We start from the raw sequence: 18,006 nt of genomic DNA, 5'->3' as shown, positions 1-18,006 counted from the left end.
TTATGCTATTTGTCTTTCCTTGGCATAGAATAAAACGAACAGTCTTCGCGGCAAAAATTCGACTGCCTGGCGCTCATTAGGTGCCCGACAGTTTCAGGAAAACTGCAAAAAACAGCAGGTCGATGTGCAATAAAAAAAAAAACTTGACTAGATACATGTTTTAGGTCACCCATCCAGGCACTAACCCGTCCTAGTTGGGCTTGTCTTATTGAATGCCCAAGTTTTTTCCACTGGGCCACGGTTCCAGGTGAATCAGCATAACAATAGCCGTGAAAACAATGCACCGAATAGACTAGACTTTTTCAACTTAAAACTTTCAACCGATTCCGTGCGTGGCAGAGATGCAAGGGATTAGCCGATATGGTCTGGGGGCCGGCTGGTCTCTCCCCTGATGCTTTGGCTAGAACATTTTCTTGCGTAATTCGTACACCCAAGGGCAGAAGGATTTAATCGCCGTCAGGTCCGAAGTCCATACGACGCCTCAGCTCTGCGGATGTCTCGGGGGTATGGCAAAGTGGAGTCGATTTTTTGTTTTCTTCTCTTTTTTTCTTTTTTTTTTTTTTTTTTTTTTTTTCTTCTTTCTTTCTTGCTTTCAGTGGATTTGGGTTAAAATCTCACCACATACAGATAGTTATTCATTTATTTTTTACTTCGAACTATTCATTAGTATTAACTCGCCTTCTCGTGTTTTTTCCAAAATCCCGCGCATGCTCTATTTCAGTAAAGAGCTTTTAAGTGTGACGTCACTTGTTTGGAGGGAAAGACGACTTCTGGGTCCAAAACGGAATGCATTTTATGAAGGTTTTTCTCAGATTTTCTTCGTGTCATATCAGGATTTATTGTCCAAAGTTCTAATTGTTTCAGGTGGAGGTTAAACAAGAGAATATTAATACTTTATATTCTCTTGGGTTAAATCATTGAAAACAATTTGATCGCGTTATTTTAGCGTTTTTTTTTTTTTTTTTTTTTTTTTTTTTTTTGCGAACACAATCAAAAGTCTGGTTTCGGATTCCCAGTTGGACCCGGAAATACGTCACAACTTAAAAGCTTAGTAAAGCACTAATGATTGAGTCTTGCAAATGTCACGCCATTACGTCCGTCACGTTATTTAGTGCATAAGCATCCAGAATAACATTGAACTCAATAGACTCCACTGATTGGCTACTGCAGATGTCATGCCATTGCGTCCGTCACTTGCCAGTTCCATCATGACATAGCCTCGTTTTTTCGCCCATTGCGTGACAACATGATTACAAAACGTTGTGTTACAGCATTCGAATTCACACCAGCTTCCGGTAACGCGATCGTCTTCAACCGCATTGCATTCTTCTGAGGTACAAGACTCCGTGTGAAAACAGCTTCTCAAGAACTCATGGACTTGTCTACCACTTGAATAGGTTTGTACCCGGTGTGATGTGTAGCACGTGTTCAGTTCTGATGAGCAGTTGTCAGGCTGTAGGTGTTTGTCACAGTCCTGCCAGGAATAGTACGAGTGACAGTAGTAACATTCGAGGGCCAGAACTGAAGTGAAAATTAATAGAGAAACGACTTAGAGAGGAGAGCTTTTACATACATTTAATTTTTCAGTTTGGATTCTATCATATCGTTGTTGTGTTAAGTATTCAACGTAGAGGCTTTGCACCAACACGTGATTGCAGCCATGACACTGAGGAGGCACAACGTTATAGGCTATTTTCCCCTGGGAAACTTTTTTCGCCGGTATTTGTTTGTGACCAGTTGATCAAGTTATGCACACGCATGTAGTGGGCACATTTAATGTCGGTGACTCAGTGTTCGTCTCAGTGTAAGGGCGGATCCAGCCAAAATGTTAGGGGCGGGGGGCTTATTGAGTTTCTTCCGTCAACACAACGAAAAACAATAAAAAAGCATCTAATTCTTCAGTTTTGTTTGCTTTGTTTTTTCTGCTGAACGGGGGCTCCCCCACCCCCCCCCCCCCCCCCCCACCGGATCCGCCCTTGTGTCATGGCTCTGTGTAACTTCTCTTCCTACTGATTGACGTGATTGATGAGCAGCCAACAAAACAGTGACCATCGCTAAAGTGGTGCCGCGACCGTCACTTTTCTCCCCCGAACTATTACATGCCTCACAATCCCGAAGATAAATTTTTAAAGCCTCTTTGAACTCATTTTTGGTCTGCTTGATTCTGATGCATTTATATCTCTCTCTTGACTTTATACTAAGACCCCTTTTGATGACCTCGTCATTTCGCAATTTCTATGTTAAATAATATCCATATTGAATCAGCAACGACAAAAAGATGTCAAAGCTAGTATAAACGTCGTTCATATTTATTTTATGAGGGCTTTAAGATCATAAAACCATCCTGTAATATATATATGCACTTTAATGTCCATATTCGTTTGTTCTTTTTTGGTTAGGTGATTAGTTTTGCGCTATCGAAATATTTTTAATAACATGGTTTTAGCAATGAGACTGAGTTATGATTTTTCTTTTAGCTGATTGGAAATGGTGGCAGAAAAATAGTTTACTTTACCTGGTTGGCAACAGAGGAGAAGAGACAAAAGATTTATCTCTATCCAAATCATTTGAAGAGATCTCAGCTTTAGCAATAAGAAGAACGTACACCCAAGTTATCTTGAGTTCTTTAAAAACGTTAGGTCTCTTGTTGTGGTTTCAAAATTCAAGCCATGCAATTCAAACTACAGTTTGCCATCATTACATCTTGTATCTTCTTTCATCGTGAATTCCTTTCTTGATACTAATATACATTATTATGCTAGTTCACAGATTATTACACAGTATTTATCTCATTAAACACTTTCTTAGTAACCAGAAATTGAAACTCAAGGTTTTGGCGGTTGATGATTCGAAACATCCGCAAACACATGTGACCATATGGCGCAACAATAGGAGATTTCAAACTTAGTCAAAAGCGAAAGAAGTAGTAAGGAATTTGGTTAAAATACGTTTGTTTACCTTATATTTATTATTTCAAAAGTAAACACAACTTATCTAGCAAGACAGCATTATTTAGCAGGGGATTGCGATTGACAAAAGATAGAAACTAGTTTATACGAGAAAGCAAAGTACAAATCCACTTTTTACTCCATGGGTATTCTGCACCTTTCAAGCAAAATGTTCTTAGGGATTCAATAAATTAGATATAAAACATATTCTAAGATCTGCGTACGCGTTATTCTCCTCGCTTGCTTTATTTTTTTCTTTTCTTCCTTCTGTCTGTCTGTCTAGTCTTTTTCCTTCCGCTCATTCTCCTCTAGCTTTTTTCAAAGCATTGCGATACATCAGCACAAGTTAACTCGCTCTCTTTCTCTTTCTTTACTCTTTCTTTAATCTTTCTTTAATCTTTCTATACTTTAAGATTTCTCCATTTTTATCTTTCTTTAAAAATCAGTTTATAAGCTTATTAAAAGTTAGACTGATAACACTCATGCAAGATAATGGTCATATAATCTTTATTGCATAAAGGCACAAGATACAATCTCATTCTCATTCCCAAGTCAAATGTAAGTTCTGATAAAATTTTAAGAAAGATATTTAGCACTTGTTTGTCCTGCAGATATATTGTTCAGATTGAGATATGAGCTCGAGAAATTGCTTCAAACGAATTTTATAAGCATCAATACGTTATAACGTAATCCAAGCCTGTTTAATGTTGCTCTCCAATTATTCGTTTTTACTTGTCAACTTGACCGTGAAGGAAAACGAAAGAGAACGAATTGGTATCAGTAGCACTGCGGTCAATGCATCAACGCAAGTTTTCGAAACAGCTTTATCTACTTTCTGCCAAACAGGTAAAAAAAAAGAATGTATGAATATATTACAACAATTATTTACAGAAAGTGAAATTTGTTGCTAAGCAACGACAAACCTATGAAATGAATGCATTGCTGCCATGACAACGCTGCTCAAAAACTACACTAACCAAAATATGTCGATATCTAGTGCCTAGCAATTACTAGTGAAGTTGAAACCATAGCAACAGTGACGTAGACTAAACTCCTAATATTTTTGTTGCTGTTTTTCCTTGTGTGAGCAGCTCTTGGAACAATGGTCTGGACAGCTTTTCTTTTTTTGGATTTCTTATCTTTTCTTTTCTGATTAGTATTAGAGTCCCTTGCTCTATTTACGGGCTGCGAGTCTCTTCCACTGTTTGTTTTGTCTTTCGGGCGCGTAGAGCCTGGAAACAAGATAACAAGTATAAACAATTATACCCTTTAAGTAAGTGCAATGTTTCTCATCGTCAGACCGTGTGTCATTTCCTTACGTATTATTTATTTCTTTACTGCGGGAATGTTTTTCAGCTATGGTGCAATGTTTTTCCATTTCAGACCATGTGTCATTCCCTTGAGTAATATTTCTTTCTTTACTAGGAATGCTCTTCAGCTATGGTGCAATGTTTTCCCATTTCAGATCATGTGTCATTCCCTTGAGCATTATTTCTTTCTTTACTAGGAATGCTTTTCAGCTATGGTACAATGTTTTCCCATTACAGACCATGTGTCGTTTCCTCATATTTCTTTCTTATTTAGAAAATAAAATTAAAGCATATATAAAAATCCAAATAGAGTGCAAACAATATAACCGTGAAACTTTAGTAATACTAAATAGCACAATTTCATGTAAATTCCATTGTTTTCTATTGTTTAATTAGCACTATTTTGTACTATTTAGTAATTAGTGTTTCACGGATTATTTGTGTGCACTCTACTATGTTAAGCTAACCTTGGGTCAAGTTTGTAGGATTGTCACAAGGCTTGCTCTTTGACTTGTCTTGGTTGCAGAGATCCGTGCTGCAGCAACTAAAATCACACCATGTGACTTTCCCATCGTCTGATTCATAGCAATTATCACGTGTACATAATGACGAAGGAAAACATGCTTTCACGAACTCCTGGACTTCTTTGCCGTTGGGTTGGGTAATCTTTCGATGAAATTTGATACATGCATTCTGGACTTGACAGGAATGATGTTTCTCCTTGGAACTGCAATCTTCCCAGGAGATTCCGGACGAGCAGTAAGAACATCTCAGAGAAAATACTGCAACATTAATCAAATCAAATGATATATGTGTTTTCTATATTCATTCAGATATCAACTTTTTCTTCGATCTCTTAGTGCCCACGACTCTTGTGGCTTGCGGTTACGCACAGCGGAATATCCTCGTTGCTGACCAGAAAGAACGCGGGCTCTGAGTTGATCAATAACATCGCATGCTCTCCATGCTCTATGTATAATTTCTAAAATGTCCGAAATAGACATAATCTGCTGTCTTCACATTTCAGATCACTTGCCATTCACTAGAGTATTATGTCTTTGTTTAACGGTTGCACAAGAGAAAATACATGAATATGGATACAACTCAAGCAAAGAATCTTATTCTCAAGAGAGTGTCATACAACTTAGGCTAATGGTCAAACCGCTGATAATCGTCAACTGTCTTCGTCGTTTGTCTTCACACAAAGAATTCTCGGAGCCTGAGTTTCTTACTGGTCAGCACCAATGTCGTTACTCCGCGCTCAAAGCAATTATGACCTTAGGAACTTAAAATTCAAAATAAATATAAACGTCAAAATAAAACTGTGGACTACATGTGTATAGCAAAGCCATGTTTCCCAGACATTTAAATGACCAAAGAAATATTTTCACGTTTTGTTCTCTGCAAAAATATGAGGAGAAGAATTCGAACTTTAGGCTACAAAATTAGATTTAATGAACCGAAATATTTCTAATTTTAGCGGGAAACTTTGCGTAGATTTTCACAAGTTGCGGTGCTTCTGTGGTTCATGAGGTTTTGGTGGCAGCGTTGGGATTTTTTCTCACTTTTTCCTACAATATTCCCCAATGTTTAATGATTATTATTTAGTGGATATTTTACTATCTACTTGACGAGTAAATAATCAAGACACATTACTTTAAGTTTTTATAATGTCAAATAGAATGAATTTTAGATTATCGCAGTCCCATTTACAAGAGAAATACCTGTTGATTTGTTAAGGAGAAGTGAAATCGTGACAACGGTAAACCACGACATTCCAAACATCTTATACCACAACGAATCAGCACCAAACTGGGGAGAAAACCTTAGAAATATGGTCGAACAGAGAAGGTTAGTCAAGGATTTAAAATCCCAGAAAAAAGGATTTATCGTTTAAAGTCTTGACTGCAACCAACACTGCTTTTTCTCACTCAAAACACTATTATAATTTTCTAAAGTTTTTATTCATTGGAAGGTTTCCAAGTTTTATTGAGGTTTTGAATTAAAAATTGCTGTAGCCCGTCACACATGTAAGCATTTGGTGGAACAATGGATCACGTTGTTAAAAACTCACATACGAAAGGGAAAACAGGTTTGTTTACATTGAGGCTAAAAGTGTTTTCTCAGTTCAACATTTAACGTTTGTATGCGACCAACAGATTCTGTACCTAAAACATCGTAATAAATAATGATATTTTCAAACATTCAAAATCAGAAAACAATTTTTTGGTTCGTATTGAACTGATTCAAAAGTCTTTTGTTAGAAATCTGATGTTGAATAAGACTAGGAAAGTTTCGTGCCAAAAGCAGTATTTGTTTTTACCCAGGTAACGAAAGCTAAGTGCCTTATTTTTTGGCATAACTCCATACAAGTAATAATCATGAGGCAAGCGAAGTTAACAGCGAGCTGAAGGGCAGCCATATGTCTAATTTAAAAAACCGTCGGAGATCTGAAATCTTAAATTTGAGACCGTGAAGCACGCTTCAAATTGATAAGATCCATTGGTGATCTTCTTCATTCTTAATCTTCTATATTTTCTAATTGTTTACTCCAAGCCATAACGGCTCACCTAGGGAGATCACAAAAGTGTAATATATTCACGGCAGCCGAACGATTAACGTAGCTTCCTTTTAGATAATAAAGATGAATCATCTGAGCCTTAGAGTTAAATGTGATTTTTCGCATTTCACTCACTCATTTTCAATCACCAATTTCAGATCTCGAAGCGACAACTGTTTGTAATAGGTGCATATATGACAAAAGGCGCTCTATTATCGTAATTAAAAGTACGCCATTTCCGTTAAAATGTCAACAATATTTAAAACAAAATGAAAGACTTTTAACGACCCCTTAGAAAAATCATTCATAAGTAATGGTTCACGACTATGCACGTGTGAAAGTCTTTATTTAGGTTGAAAGACTGAAACTGCTTTTATCAGGCGCGTTTCACTTAGCTTGTTCTACTGTTTGCAGTTGAAAAAGTGGCTTGTTGAGCGCGAGGGGGGGGGGGGGGGGGTGAAGGGGGGGGGGGGGGAAGGGACTCAGGTATATAAGTATCGAGTATCACTGCTCGTCGAAAATTTTCAAAAATACCCCTAAAAGATACCGGAAGTCTTCTAAAAAAGGCCTAACTGGACGATTTTTAACCCCAAAAAAGGAATTCATACATCTTAACATCCTAAAGCCCCGTTTACACTGGCGATTTTTATCGGCGATTCTTGCGGCGATTTTTGCTGCGATTTTTGTGGCAATTTTCGGAAATATGAAATATTTTGTCTCATCCTTCAAAAGAGGCATTCTTCTAGGAAAATCTTGGTATCCTGAAAAAAAATTTACGAATAAATTCTTTACCATTGTTTATTATGGACAAATTCGCAAAAAAATCGCAGCAAAAATCGCCTCAAAAATCGCTAGTGTAAACGGGACTTAAGATACGCAATTAGTATAACCGATCATTTTACGCCGGAGTCCCCTCCCCCCGGGGCTTGTTAATGATAAGGTGTAAGGACGCTTATGGGATAGTGGCTTTAAGATCCATTGATGGTCATCTTCGTTTATTATTAGATTGTTACCGAATAAGTAGCGTGATAGCAGTAAAAATATATTAAAAAATTATAGGGGTCCTGAAGGGGTGTCCTAATCCCATTTCGCAGCCCCCATTTTGACCAAATCCCATAGTCCCAGCTAACTTTTTTCTCAAATCTCAAATCCCATTCCCATTTCTTGCTATTTTTTTGTTTGTTGTGATCCTACTCTCAGTGCATAAAGATCCCATTTCCCCAGCCCAAAACAGGCAAATCCCAGCTCCCATTTTACCCCTTCACAACCCATAGGATTCCGCTCCACCCGATTTCGTTAAAATCTTTTAAATTGCATCCTTAACTTCTTATGATTCCCTTAAACCGTAACAAATTCTGATGGCGCCGTGCAATCGCTTCGATGAAGCACCAAAATTTTTTTTAGTCATGTTTCGATAGAAGCAGCTTATAGCCTACTGCTTAAGCAGAGCTACATATTGAGACGAGAAAAGACAACCCTTTTATCTATTCGCCATCTTGTGCTCGAGTTAAATCAAAGCAAGACGACCCCAAATCTTCGTTAACTGCAAAAAATAATTGACCTTACTAACCACAAATATGCGGCGGCATTTGCTGTTGTCAGCTGTGGTCTTTATTCTCTTACACCATCAGTTTTGTAAGTACTTATAAATCATATGAATAGAAAATGGTAGCGCGTATAGAGTCTTGAGATTATCTTTGAGTAAAGTTTGTTAGGTCACTCCATTTGTTTTCCTCCAGTTTTTTAATATTTTCTTTCCTTCGCAAAACTTAACCGACAAGCTAAATTCTAATTCGATATGTTAGCCTGACTTAGATCAGCCCAGAGTTTGTTTCAGGTTTTGAAAATTTGAAGCGTTTCACTTGGTAGGATTCGTGAGGCGTGCGCTTTGAACCAATCACAAGCGAGAAATCACTACTAGCCCATTATCCAATCACAATGCACAAACACGAAAGCCATTAGAGTGTAATTTAAATTCATTCCCTTCCAACAAACAGAAAGAAAATAAGGTGCTGACACACTGTGCAACATTGCATGTAACATTGCACGCAACAGCACTGTTGCAGCGTGTGTCTACCCCAAGCTTGTTGCACGCAACGTTGCATGTAACAAATCTGAAGTTGAATCGCGCTCTATTCTTGCAACATTGCGCGCAACAAATTTTATCATGTGAACATGGCTGCAACATTACCTGCAACATCTTGAAATTTCCAGCCAATCAGCTTGCAACAAATTTATGACTACTGACCAAATATCCATTAACATAGCAGGCTGACACAAGCGATGTTGCGTGATTTTGTTGCAATGTGATTCAAATTTTTTGCTTGCAATGTTGCACCGTTTGTCAGCACCTTCTCAACTTATGAACGACTTCAATATTTCCTTCTCAGGCTCCTCTCTGACTTGTCATTCGTGCTACTCCACGAAGTCCTGGGCCGAGTGTCTAAACCAAGCTGTTCCTAGTACCTGTCCCTCTCTCCCTGGGGCGTGCTGTGTTGAGTTCCATCGATCCATTCACTTCAAAAACAAACGTGTCGAAAACCAGTTTGCAAAATCCTGCTTTCATCAGTCTGTGTGTAACCATGGTGACTGTGTTCGTTCGTTTATACCCTCAGTTAGCGTGACATGCACCTTCGGTTGCTGTAACGCAACACTCTGCAATGACAAGTACGGCATAGCACGCGTGACTCGGAATTCTGGAGTTTCTTTTCGGAATTTGCTAAGGAGGTCACAAAGGCACAACACATAACATTCCGGTGGTAGTAATTCATAACACGGGTTCCCTGTGTTAAGTTGCCACAGGTATCCCAACCTCGCACTTTGCTTATCCATGTATCTAAATGTAAAGCGTTGATTTGATAATAAAGAAAACTTCATAGTGATCACTTCAGTGGTACATTGTACGACAGATGGGGGATGGGTAGGGAGAGGAAATTGCCATGAACCATTCTGGGACGAAAATTAAAGGAAAAATAAAATGAATGTTACAAGAATATCAGCATTAAACTGAAAGAAAAGAACAAAAAATAAAAATAACTATGAATAGAAAATGAAACGGGCTTTTCCGTTGAAACTCCTTTTGTGAGCTGTATTTCCGACTCAAACAATAACAAAACAACATAAAAATGATAGAAATAGTACTAGAAGAAACCAGTCAAATTTCTACCCACTCCACCCCTCTGGGAAAGTGTTTTAGAAATAAAACTTAATAGAGCAATAATTCCTGTTGTTCTCAGATTCAGATAAATACAAAGTATATACCCCCTCCCCTCCCCACTACCCCAGGGAATTACTAAAAGTATGAAAAAAATCATCCTCCCCCCTAGGGAATTACTGATTAGAACAAATCCCCCCCCCCCTCCCCCTTATAGCAGCCTGAGACCCACTCTTTTGCATTAGTAATAACGAAGAGAATAAAAATGATCAAAGAATTAAGAATAAGAATTTTTACAAGCAAGAAAAGTACTGGGAATATTTCACACATGCACCCCCCTTACGAGTCAATTCTTTTTCCCGTCCTACCTAGGGTAAAGGTTTTTCTAGGCAGTCTAGGTTTTAAAAAAATATTTTTCCAGTGATTAAAAACGTGCTTTTTGGCCACACACGTACACTGTTTTGACTATAAAGCTCACACCTCAGCTCAAGTGTCTCTCAAGCCTCGAAATAAGAAAAATAATAAAGACTGACAAGGGGGACTTGTAATTTGGGAACCTGCCAAGCTTATGTCTCAGAACTCAAGTTGAACCGTGCACGGTTTGAAGATTATGTTTTGAGAGATCAAAAATGACCGCCCGCCTTCGTCGTCTGCCTGGCAACAATGAATGATTATTTTAAGGTTTGTGTTTACCAATGCCATGATTTGACTCTGCATGCTGCACTTGGGTGTTGTATTGTTGATAGTAATGATATTTTGATCAGTTTTGCGTGCTACTGAGGGGAAGTTGTTTTCTTCCTTTGAACTTTAATGCTTTTTCGTCACTTTAAAAAAAATTGACCTGGTTTTTTTTTACTTAGCTTTTACGTGCTATTTTTGTTTTGTTTTTTCTAATACCACTGAAACATGTCGGAAAAAACAGAGTTAAACCATGAAATAAAAACAGGGGGGGATAAAAAATTAAGAACTAGGTTGTAAGAATAAAAAGCAACAAAAAAACAAAGAAAAATGATATGAGCAGGTTCGGTACTTTAGTTAAAACCAAAAAATACTTCGTGTGGAAACAGGCTTTTAAACCTTCCTCATTGGTTTCAAGTGATTGTTTTGTCTTAAATGGAACAGTACCTTTACTACTCTGTACTGCTGGAGGCGTCGTATCTTATTCAACGCGCAGACAGCTTTATGATCAAAAACCTTTTAAAACGTATGTAAACCCGGACGCCATTGAAATAAAACGAGTTCTGTCTAAAAATAAAAACAAATTGCTTGTTGTGTCGTTCATGTTTCCTAAAATACCAGTCAAATTAAGGAATTACCAGGCTAGGACGTCACTCGATAGCAGACCGGAAGAGCAAAGTTGTTCTCTGGAAAACCAGGATCAAAATATGCCAGCTTGTCAGCATAGTGCAGATATAGAATTAGAAAATTTAACTGTATAATCGATCGATGACATCAATGAAAACAAATGGTTGCAGGAAAAAATAGGTTAAGAAGCAATATAATAATATGTAAACAAAATAAAGATGTGTGATAATTATAAACAAAAGTGGGCAAGTTCAAGCATAGAATAACATAATTTATTAACTGGACTGAGAAGATGGAGAGAAGAGCAACGAGAACAATTTAATTTAAAAACAAGATGAATCGGACAAGATGAAGAAGAAGAAGAAGATGAAGAAGAAGAAGAAGAAGAAGAAGAAGAAGAAGAAGAAGAAGAACATGAAGACGACGACTAAATATATGGTTGAGAAAAAAATTGATTTCTCCTTAGGGCTAGTGTGTTTCAGCAGTAGCACATCTTCAATAAGTGTTAAAAATCATTAAACCATTAACAACCGGAAACTTAAACAGCACTTTATTCTCATTGTTTAAGCAGAAGAAAAAGGATAATTGACAGAACTGAAAGAGCTACATTAAATCATCCACATTTTAATTGTTTAACCAAGAGACAAACATGTGCAGCTATTTATTCTTTTTATTTACCTATTGTTATTTCATAATGTGCTTTGTGTGGTGTCATCTATATAAGTATCCACCGTCTCATATGCCGAAAGCACATTAAGCCTCAGATCTGAAACAGCTTCAGTCCTACACACAGAAGTCTTACTATATAAACAAGCCTGCTAAAATCCAAAGGCTTTTTCGATTTGTCTAGTTTCTCGTCGACACCACACTTTCAAACGATTTCTGAAGATTTCCTAGTGTCGTTCTCCTTACTGATATAGTCGGAACATGACGAACTGCAAGATTGGCTTTGTTTTCTTTCTTGTATTTAACGTCGTCATCCCGAGAGGTATGTATAACTAAATACAGATAATTGATAAATCAAGTTTTCTTTTTAATTTTGCACGGTTAATCTTAATATCTTAAGTGCCCTAGCTTGGATAGCTTCACTGGAACCGGCTCCCTTTCGCTACTTAGTAGTTCTTAGCAAATCTTATCGATCATACTTGAAACAACTGTTAACCCAAATTTACTCAATATGATTTTAAATGCAAATTCTGATGATGAGCATCTTAATTTTAAACTTTAGGGTCAAGTTACTTTTTATCGACATGTACAAATGCACGTGTATTTTTAAAAACGCCAGCAACTAGCTTCGAGCAAGTAGTGACGTTGAAAGCATGCAGGATTATTTTTTGTTGACAATTATTCCATCCACCCACCCACCCACCCACCCATCCATCCATCCATCCACCCATCCACCCACCCACCCACCCACCCATCCATCCATCCATCCATCCATCCATCCATCCATCCATTCATAATAATAATAATAATAATAATAATAATAATAATAATAATAATAATGGAACTTCTATAGCGCACATATCAAAATTCATGGCGCTTCACAATAAGAAATAAAATAAATACCAGACGTATGTTACAATATTAATGAAATGTCATAGTTCATTGATGTTCACTTTGAACCAGAGGAGACAAAGTTCTTGAACAAATGAGTTTTCAGTTCATTTTTAAATAATTGGATTGAAGAACTTTTCCTAATTTGAAGTGGGAGGTCATTCCACAGTTTAGGGCCAGCAACGTAAAAAGATCTGTCACCATAGGTCACCAGACGAGATCTTTGTTCTTCTAGATACTCCATGGTTGTAGATCTGAGAGTGCGCAAATTTTTCCAGGTATGGGGGAGCCATATCATGCAAGCACTTGTACACAATGAGCAATATCTTGAATATAATTCGGAAACGGACAGGAAGCCAGTGCAATTTTATCGAAACTGGAGTGACATGATCAAATTTACTCGCTTGAACTACTAATCTAGCTGCACAGTTCTGAATATACTGAAGCCTTTTCAAAAGATATTTATACCATAGTAGAGTGAGTTACAATAGTCCAATTTGGAGGTAATACATGCCTGAATCACACTCTCTGTAGAAGAATCAGTAAGAAACTTTTCATCCATCCATCCATCCATCCATCCATCCATCCATCCATCCATCCATCCATCCATCCATCCATCCATCCATCCATCCATCCATCCATCCATCCATCCATCCATCCATCCATCCATCCATCCATCCATCCATCCATCCATCCATCCATCCATACATACATACATACATACATACATACATACATACATACTTTATTCGTCCTCTATAAGGCTTTTCAGAATAAAGGGCCTAATTAATTACAATTAAAATAATACTATATATAATTATATAAGAAGCAAAAAGAAAAGATCAAAGAATAAAGTAAATAAATAAATAGATAAATAAATTGTACATTTAAATTACATTAAGGTTTTAAAAAATCTGAAATAAGATGTTGTTTTAATGTCCGTTTAAAGTCTTTCACGGTTGGGCTTAACTTAACTTAAATCCATCCATCCATCCATCCATCCATCCATCCATCCATCCATCCATCCATCCATCCATCCATCCATCCATCCATCCATCCATCCATCCATCCATCCATCCATCCATCCATCCATCCATCCATTAGCAATATGGTTAATTATTTTTCTTTTCCCCCGAAGCCGTCTCCCTCCAATGCTATGAGTGCATGTCATATGTTTCATGGGAAGACTGTGAAGAAAACCAGTCAATAAAGACCTGCCCAAGCAAAGTACTGGATTCATGTGTCAAATTACACCGCGCCTTTGTTAAGCCCAACGGACAACGAACCCAAGAATTCCACAAAGCTTGCTTTCATTCCGGCGAATGTACCGAGCAAAGCTGTAGAGATACTGACGACATAGTAAAAGGAAGCTGGTGTGAGGTCGAATGCTGTAACACAACGCTGTGTAACACCGGTGTCACGCCATGGGCAAGAAAACACATGCCTCAAACAATGCTTCAGGTTGGCGGGAAAGGAAGTCACGTAACATGTGCTTCAGCCAATCAGCAGATTATCGTCATGCTGTTGATTGGCTTGGTGTTTGTGTCCTAAATGGTCAGCAGCTACATCATCAAGCATGCGCAAGTTGAGTTATTCAATCCTCGTTTCCAGTACCTTTCGAGAGATTCAATTCAGGTTATTGCCAGCGGTACCATTCAAAAATTTAGTTCGTAGAATACCGCTGTGTTCCTTGATTGCAAAAAAATTTCACAGATACCACCGATAGTAGACTAAAAATATACAACTTCAATTTTGTTGCGAAAAATTTATACATTTCTTAGAACCTTCAAGTCAATACTTGTAGAGATTATCAACGAAAGAGTGAAGCTTCGTGGCACTTGGAACTGCAATTATTGACATTAGAAATACGTGATTTGTACGCTGAGGAGAGTGTTGTATACACTAATATATACATATATATTAGAAGAAGTATTTTTCAAAAAGTTAAAAATCACTGTTTATAAATCTAAGAATGTTCTAGTCACAAAGAATTGTTTTTTTAAAGAATAAATGGATTAGTATACACATAACTACCAAAAAACGAAAGAGCGCAAATAGATTCAAGTTTGATTAAAATACATTGAGCTGAAACCTACAATTACTAATCTGATCAAAATCGAAAAAGAATTCACTTAATTAATGTAAAAAAAAATTTTTCTAATGGAAAAATTCCGTTGCAAGGTGAAAAAGCATTGTATGCAAATAAAACATTGTTTTTTTGACTGATAATCACGTGTTTTTGGCGTTGACGCCGTGTGGTCGTCAGCAAAAACTACTGCAAGTTTCATCATTATTTTTTTGTGTGCTTTCATTCTCGCCAACCACAGTTTACTTTAGGACTGACACGTTGGATAACATTATATCAACAATGTCATAATCAAATCGTCTAACGGTATACTTACCCAATGTTTCAGTACTCACGAGCATCTTTGACTGCACTTGATGTCTGATTTTGACTTCCAAAACGAATGTCTTCGACAAAATATATAAAACATTACTTGATCCTTCAGAAAGAAATCTGTTGCCTCGGGAAAAAAAGCAAACAAGCAAGCAAATAAATAAACTTGAAAGATATCAGTCAATGGCGTCGACCTCGCGTCAGCTGTCGCGATTTCAGGGTTTTTAAACCACCCATAACAGCGATTCAGAATGTCACTGTATATCTTTATTATTATGTATAACGATTTACAATATCAAATAAACACATAGGTTTGTTGACAGTGAACACAATAGACCACACGTTATGAGTCTCACGACGTGACATCTGTCCATGCGCGCAATAATATGATATCAGAACATATAGAAATTCAATACAAAGATTAGCAAGAAAGGGCATTATTAGTTAATAGCAGAACAAAATATTCCCTATTGAGCTCTTAAAAATCACACATTTAAAAAAATCGCCTTATAGGCCACGATATGTGTAGTCAGCGGTAGTAACCAAAAAGAAAGTTTTTGACAGTAGTGAATAAAAGTTTACATAATCAACCAATCAGGTTCTTTGTTGTCTTCAGCCGACTAGGGTTTGAATGATTATAGATATGAAGACTAGTAGGTTGTTAAAATTATTACGCCAGCAGAGCGTAGTAAGGAGAGCAAGTCAGATGCAAGTCAGAAGTTTAGATGAGTACTACTGATTGTTGTGCATTCATACCGTCTTCAGTCTTTGAATGAAAAAAGTTTATGAAAAGCGACAATATGCTTTGCAAGGTTATGTTGGTTACTCTCGTCGTTATGATAGCTGTTTTCCATCAAGGTGAGTACAAGCTTGAATTTTTATCAAACCCTGCCCTGAAAGAACAATCCTCTGGGCTGATCTAAGTCAGGGGCATAGCTAACTCACCTGTTGAACCCTGAAACAACCTCTAGGCTGATCTAAGTCAGGGCATGGCTAGCTCACAGATTGAACCCTGAAACAACCTCTGGGCTAATCTAAGTCAGGGCATGGCTAGCTCACAGATTAAATCCTGAAACAACCTCTGGGCTGATCATAGTCAGGGCATGGCTAACTCACAGATTGATCCCTGGAACAACCTCTGGGCTAATCTAATAAGTCTTGGCAAAGCTAACTCATATAGATTGAACACACTTGATTCCAATTCGATCTATATGAGTTATTTGATTCAGGGCTCAACTAGTTATAAATCAAATTTGTTTTTCTTTTGAATGTCACAAGTCACTTGTTGTAAAAACCATCATTGATAATGTTGTTGTCGTTTGTTAGGTTTTTGTCTGAGCTGTTTTGATTGTGTTTCAAATGATTCATGGGAAGAATGCGATAGAATAGGAACGATCACAAACTGCACGAAAAAATTTCAGGGGAGAAACGTAAACGCTTCTTGCATAAAGGCCATAAGGTAAGTAGAAGTTGGGTCCCTGTTTCTAGATCCAGTCCACGTTACCGTGCATTACACTTGGCACTAGCCCTGCGCCCCAATTGGCCCCTTTAGAAACGAGTTGAGGACTGGGAACGGGTTTTTTAGAATCAACCTAGTTTAAAAATAAACACCATAACAAGAAAGAGTACATCGTAATTAGCAATTTTCTGGAGTTTCAGGATTTTGGGTTTCATACCTTTTGCATGTGTAGCAACCTCCCTAACATCTCAAAAATTACAAAAAAATGTAAGGTTACTCGGGACGCTGGCATTCGAATTTTTGATGTTTTTGATTGCTTATGATTTAGTTGTTGCTTAGTCAATCGAAGCCACGCTGCAGAAACCTGTTAATTCTGATGTGCTCTTTCTAGTTATGAAATTTAATACGGATTAATCATCAATACCTTCTATGTACCCGTTTCCAGTCCTTCACTCGTTTCTAAAATGGCCTATTTAGAAGAATAAAGCATTGCCACTTTAAATCGTCGATAATTAACTTATTGTGTCGTTAATGACAGGTATAAAAAGTTCAAGAACCGAGAAGAATGGATGTTCATGAAAAGATGCTTTGAAACAGTAAAGTGTAACAAAGTATTCTGTTATCGTAGCGTAGATTCAAAAGAAGAATTGGAGAATATCCAGCAAATTGGGTGCGATGTTGACTGTTGTAAGGATAAGGATTTCTGTAATGGTGGAAATAAAGAAGGCTTGTCGCTTTACATGATTATCTTACTACCCTTCACTACCATGATAATTAATGGAGCGGATTTTAACTCTGCTTCCATTACTTTAGCTTTTCTCTCAAGTTTAACACAAAAGTTATTTATAAGAAAAGGACCTTGAACAATAGTGTTAGTCACACGTGACCTCGAGCCTAATGTCACGTGACTGTGATGTACAATGTATATATTGTGTGAATAACATTCAGGCTAGAGGAGTTTTTTATGGCAGCCAAATCACGTGACCATTTTTAGAAGTGATCTATGCACAATGCATTGTGGGATTTACATTTAGAATCGAGAAACGTTTATGGCAGCCATGTTGGCAGTTCAACATGACTGCCAACAGCTGCCATAAATCCCATTATAACTTGAGCTGTTGAATAGTGCTGTTATTGATGTATTCTTTCCGCTGAGACACTGAAAGAGGGAGGGATGTGAAAATCTTCTACTAAGGAGGGGTGGGGTGATGTACATAGATCATTTCGTTTATTGTGACGATGTCAAAGTGTTTTACATTAAAACTTTTAAAAATCGTATCCAAACGATGTGAAATTGCACGGGGATGACGTCACA

The 18,006-nt window shown here is 37.4% G+C and overlaps 3 protein-coding genes across 4 annotated transcripts; 1 reads left to right on the top strand and 2 right to left on the bottom strand.

Annotated features, from left to right (window-relative positions):
* Positions 1 to 626: 626 nt before the first annotated feature.
* LOC116305058 (uncharacterized) lies at positions 627 to 2,800 on the bottom strand. Its single transcript, XM_031714896.2, has 2 exons — positions 2,516 to 2,800; positions 627 to 1,521 (listed from the first exon to the last, which is right to left on the bottom strand). The coding sequence occupies exons 1-2, from the start codon at positions 2,565 to 2,567 to the stop codon at positions 1,109 to 1,111; spliced, it is 465 nt and encodes a 154-aa protein (XP_031570756.2). The 5' UTR covers positions 2,568 to 2,800; the 3' UTR covers positions 627 to 1,108.
* Positions 2,801 to 3,438: 638 nt separating this feature from the next.
* On the bottom strand, positions 3,439 to 6,218 carry LOC116305022 (uncharacterized). The gene is made up of 3 exons (XM_031714844.1): positions 5,983 to 6,218; positions 4,726 to 5,040; positions 3,439 to 4,180 (listed from the first exon to the last, which is right to left on the bottom strand). The coding sequence occupies exons 1-3, from the start codon at positions 6,041 to 6,043 to the stop codon at positions 3,942 to 3,944; spliced, it is 615 nt and encodes a 204-aa protein (XP_031570704.1). The 5' UTR covers positions 6,044 to 6,218; the 3' UTR covers positions 3,439 to 3,941.
* Positions 6,219 to 12,012: 5,794 nt separating this feature from the next.
* LOC116305003 (uncharacterized) lies at positions 12,013 to 17,969 on the top strand. Of its 2 annotated transcripts, XR_016121112.1 has the most exons (4): positions 12,013 to 12,265; positions 13,973 to 16,090; positions 16,559 to 16,691; positions 17,230 to 17,430. XR_016121112.1 is itself a non-coding variant. In XM_031714821.2 (3 exons), the coding sequence occupies exons 1-3, from the start codon at positions 16,018 to 16,020 to the stop codon at positions 17,552 to 17,554; spliced, it is 531 nt and encodes a 176-aa protein (XP_031570681.1). In that variant the 5' UTR covers positions 15,863 to 16,017; the 3' UTR covers positions 17,555 to 17,969. The 2 variants fall into 2 exon arrangements, 1 of the variants encoding a protein (XP_031570681.1); XM_031714821.2 differs by lacking the exon at positions 12,013 to 12,265 and having other exon boundaries at positions 15,863 to 16,090; positions 17,230 to 17,969.
* Positions 17,970 to 18,006: the final 37 nt, after the last annotated feature.

The sequence above is a fragment of the Actinia tenebrosa genome, unplaced genomic scaffold (assembly GCF_029948245.1).
Source record: "Actinia tenebrosa isolate PJP-AT-01 unplaced genomic scaffold, QUT_ActTen_1.0 PGA_scaffold4__44_contigs__length_22323623, whole genome shotgun sequence".
NCBI lineage: Eukaryota > Metazoa > Cnidaria > Anthozoa > Actiniaria > Actiniidae > Actinia > Actinia tenebrosa.
Note: the sequence above shows the minus strand (reverse complement) of the source record. Positions and strands in the feature narration are given on the sequence as shown.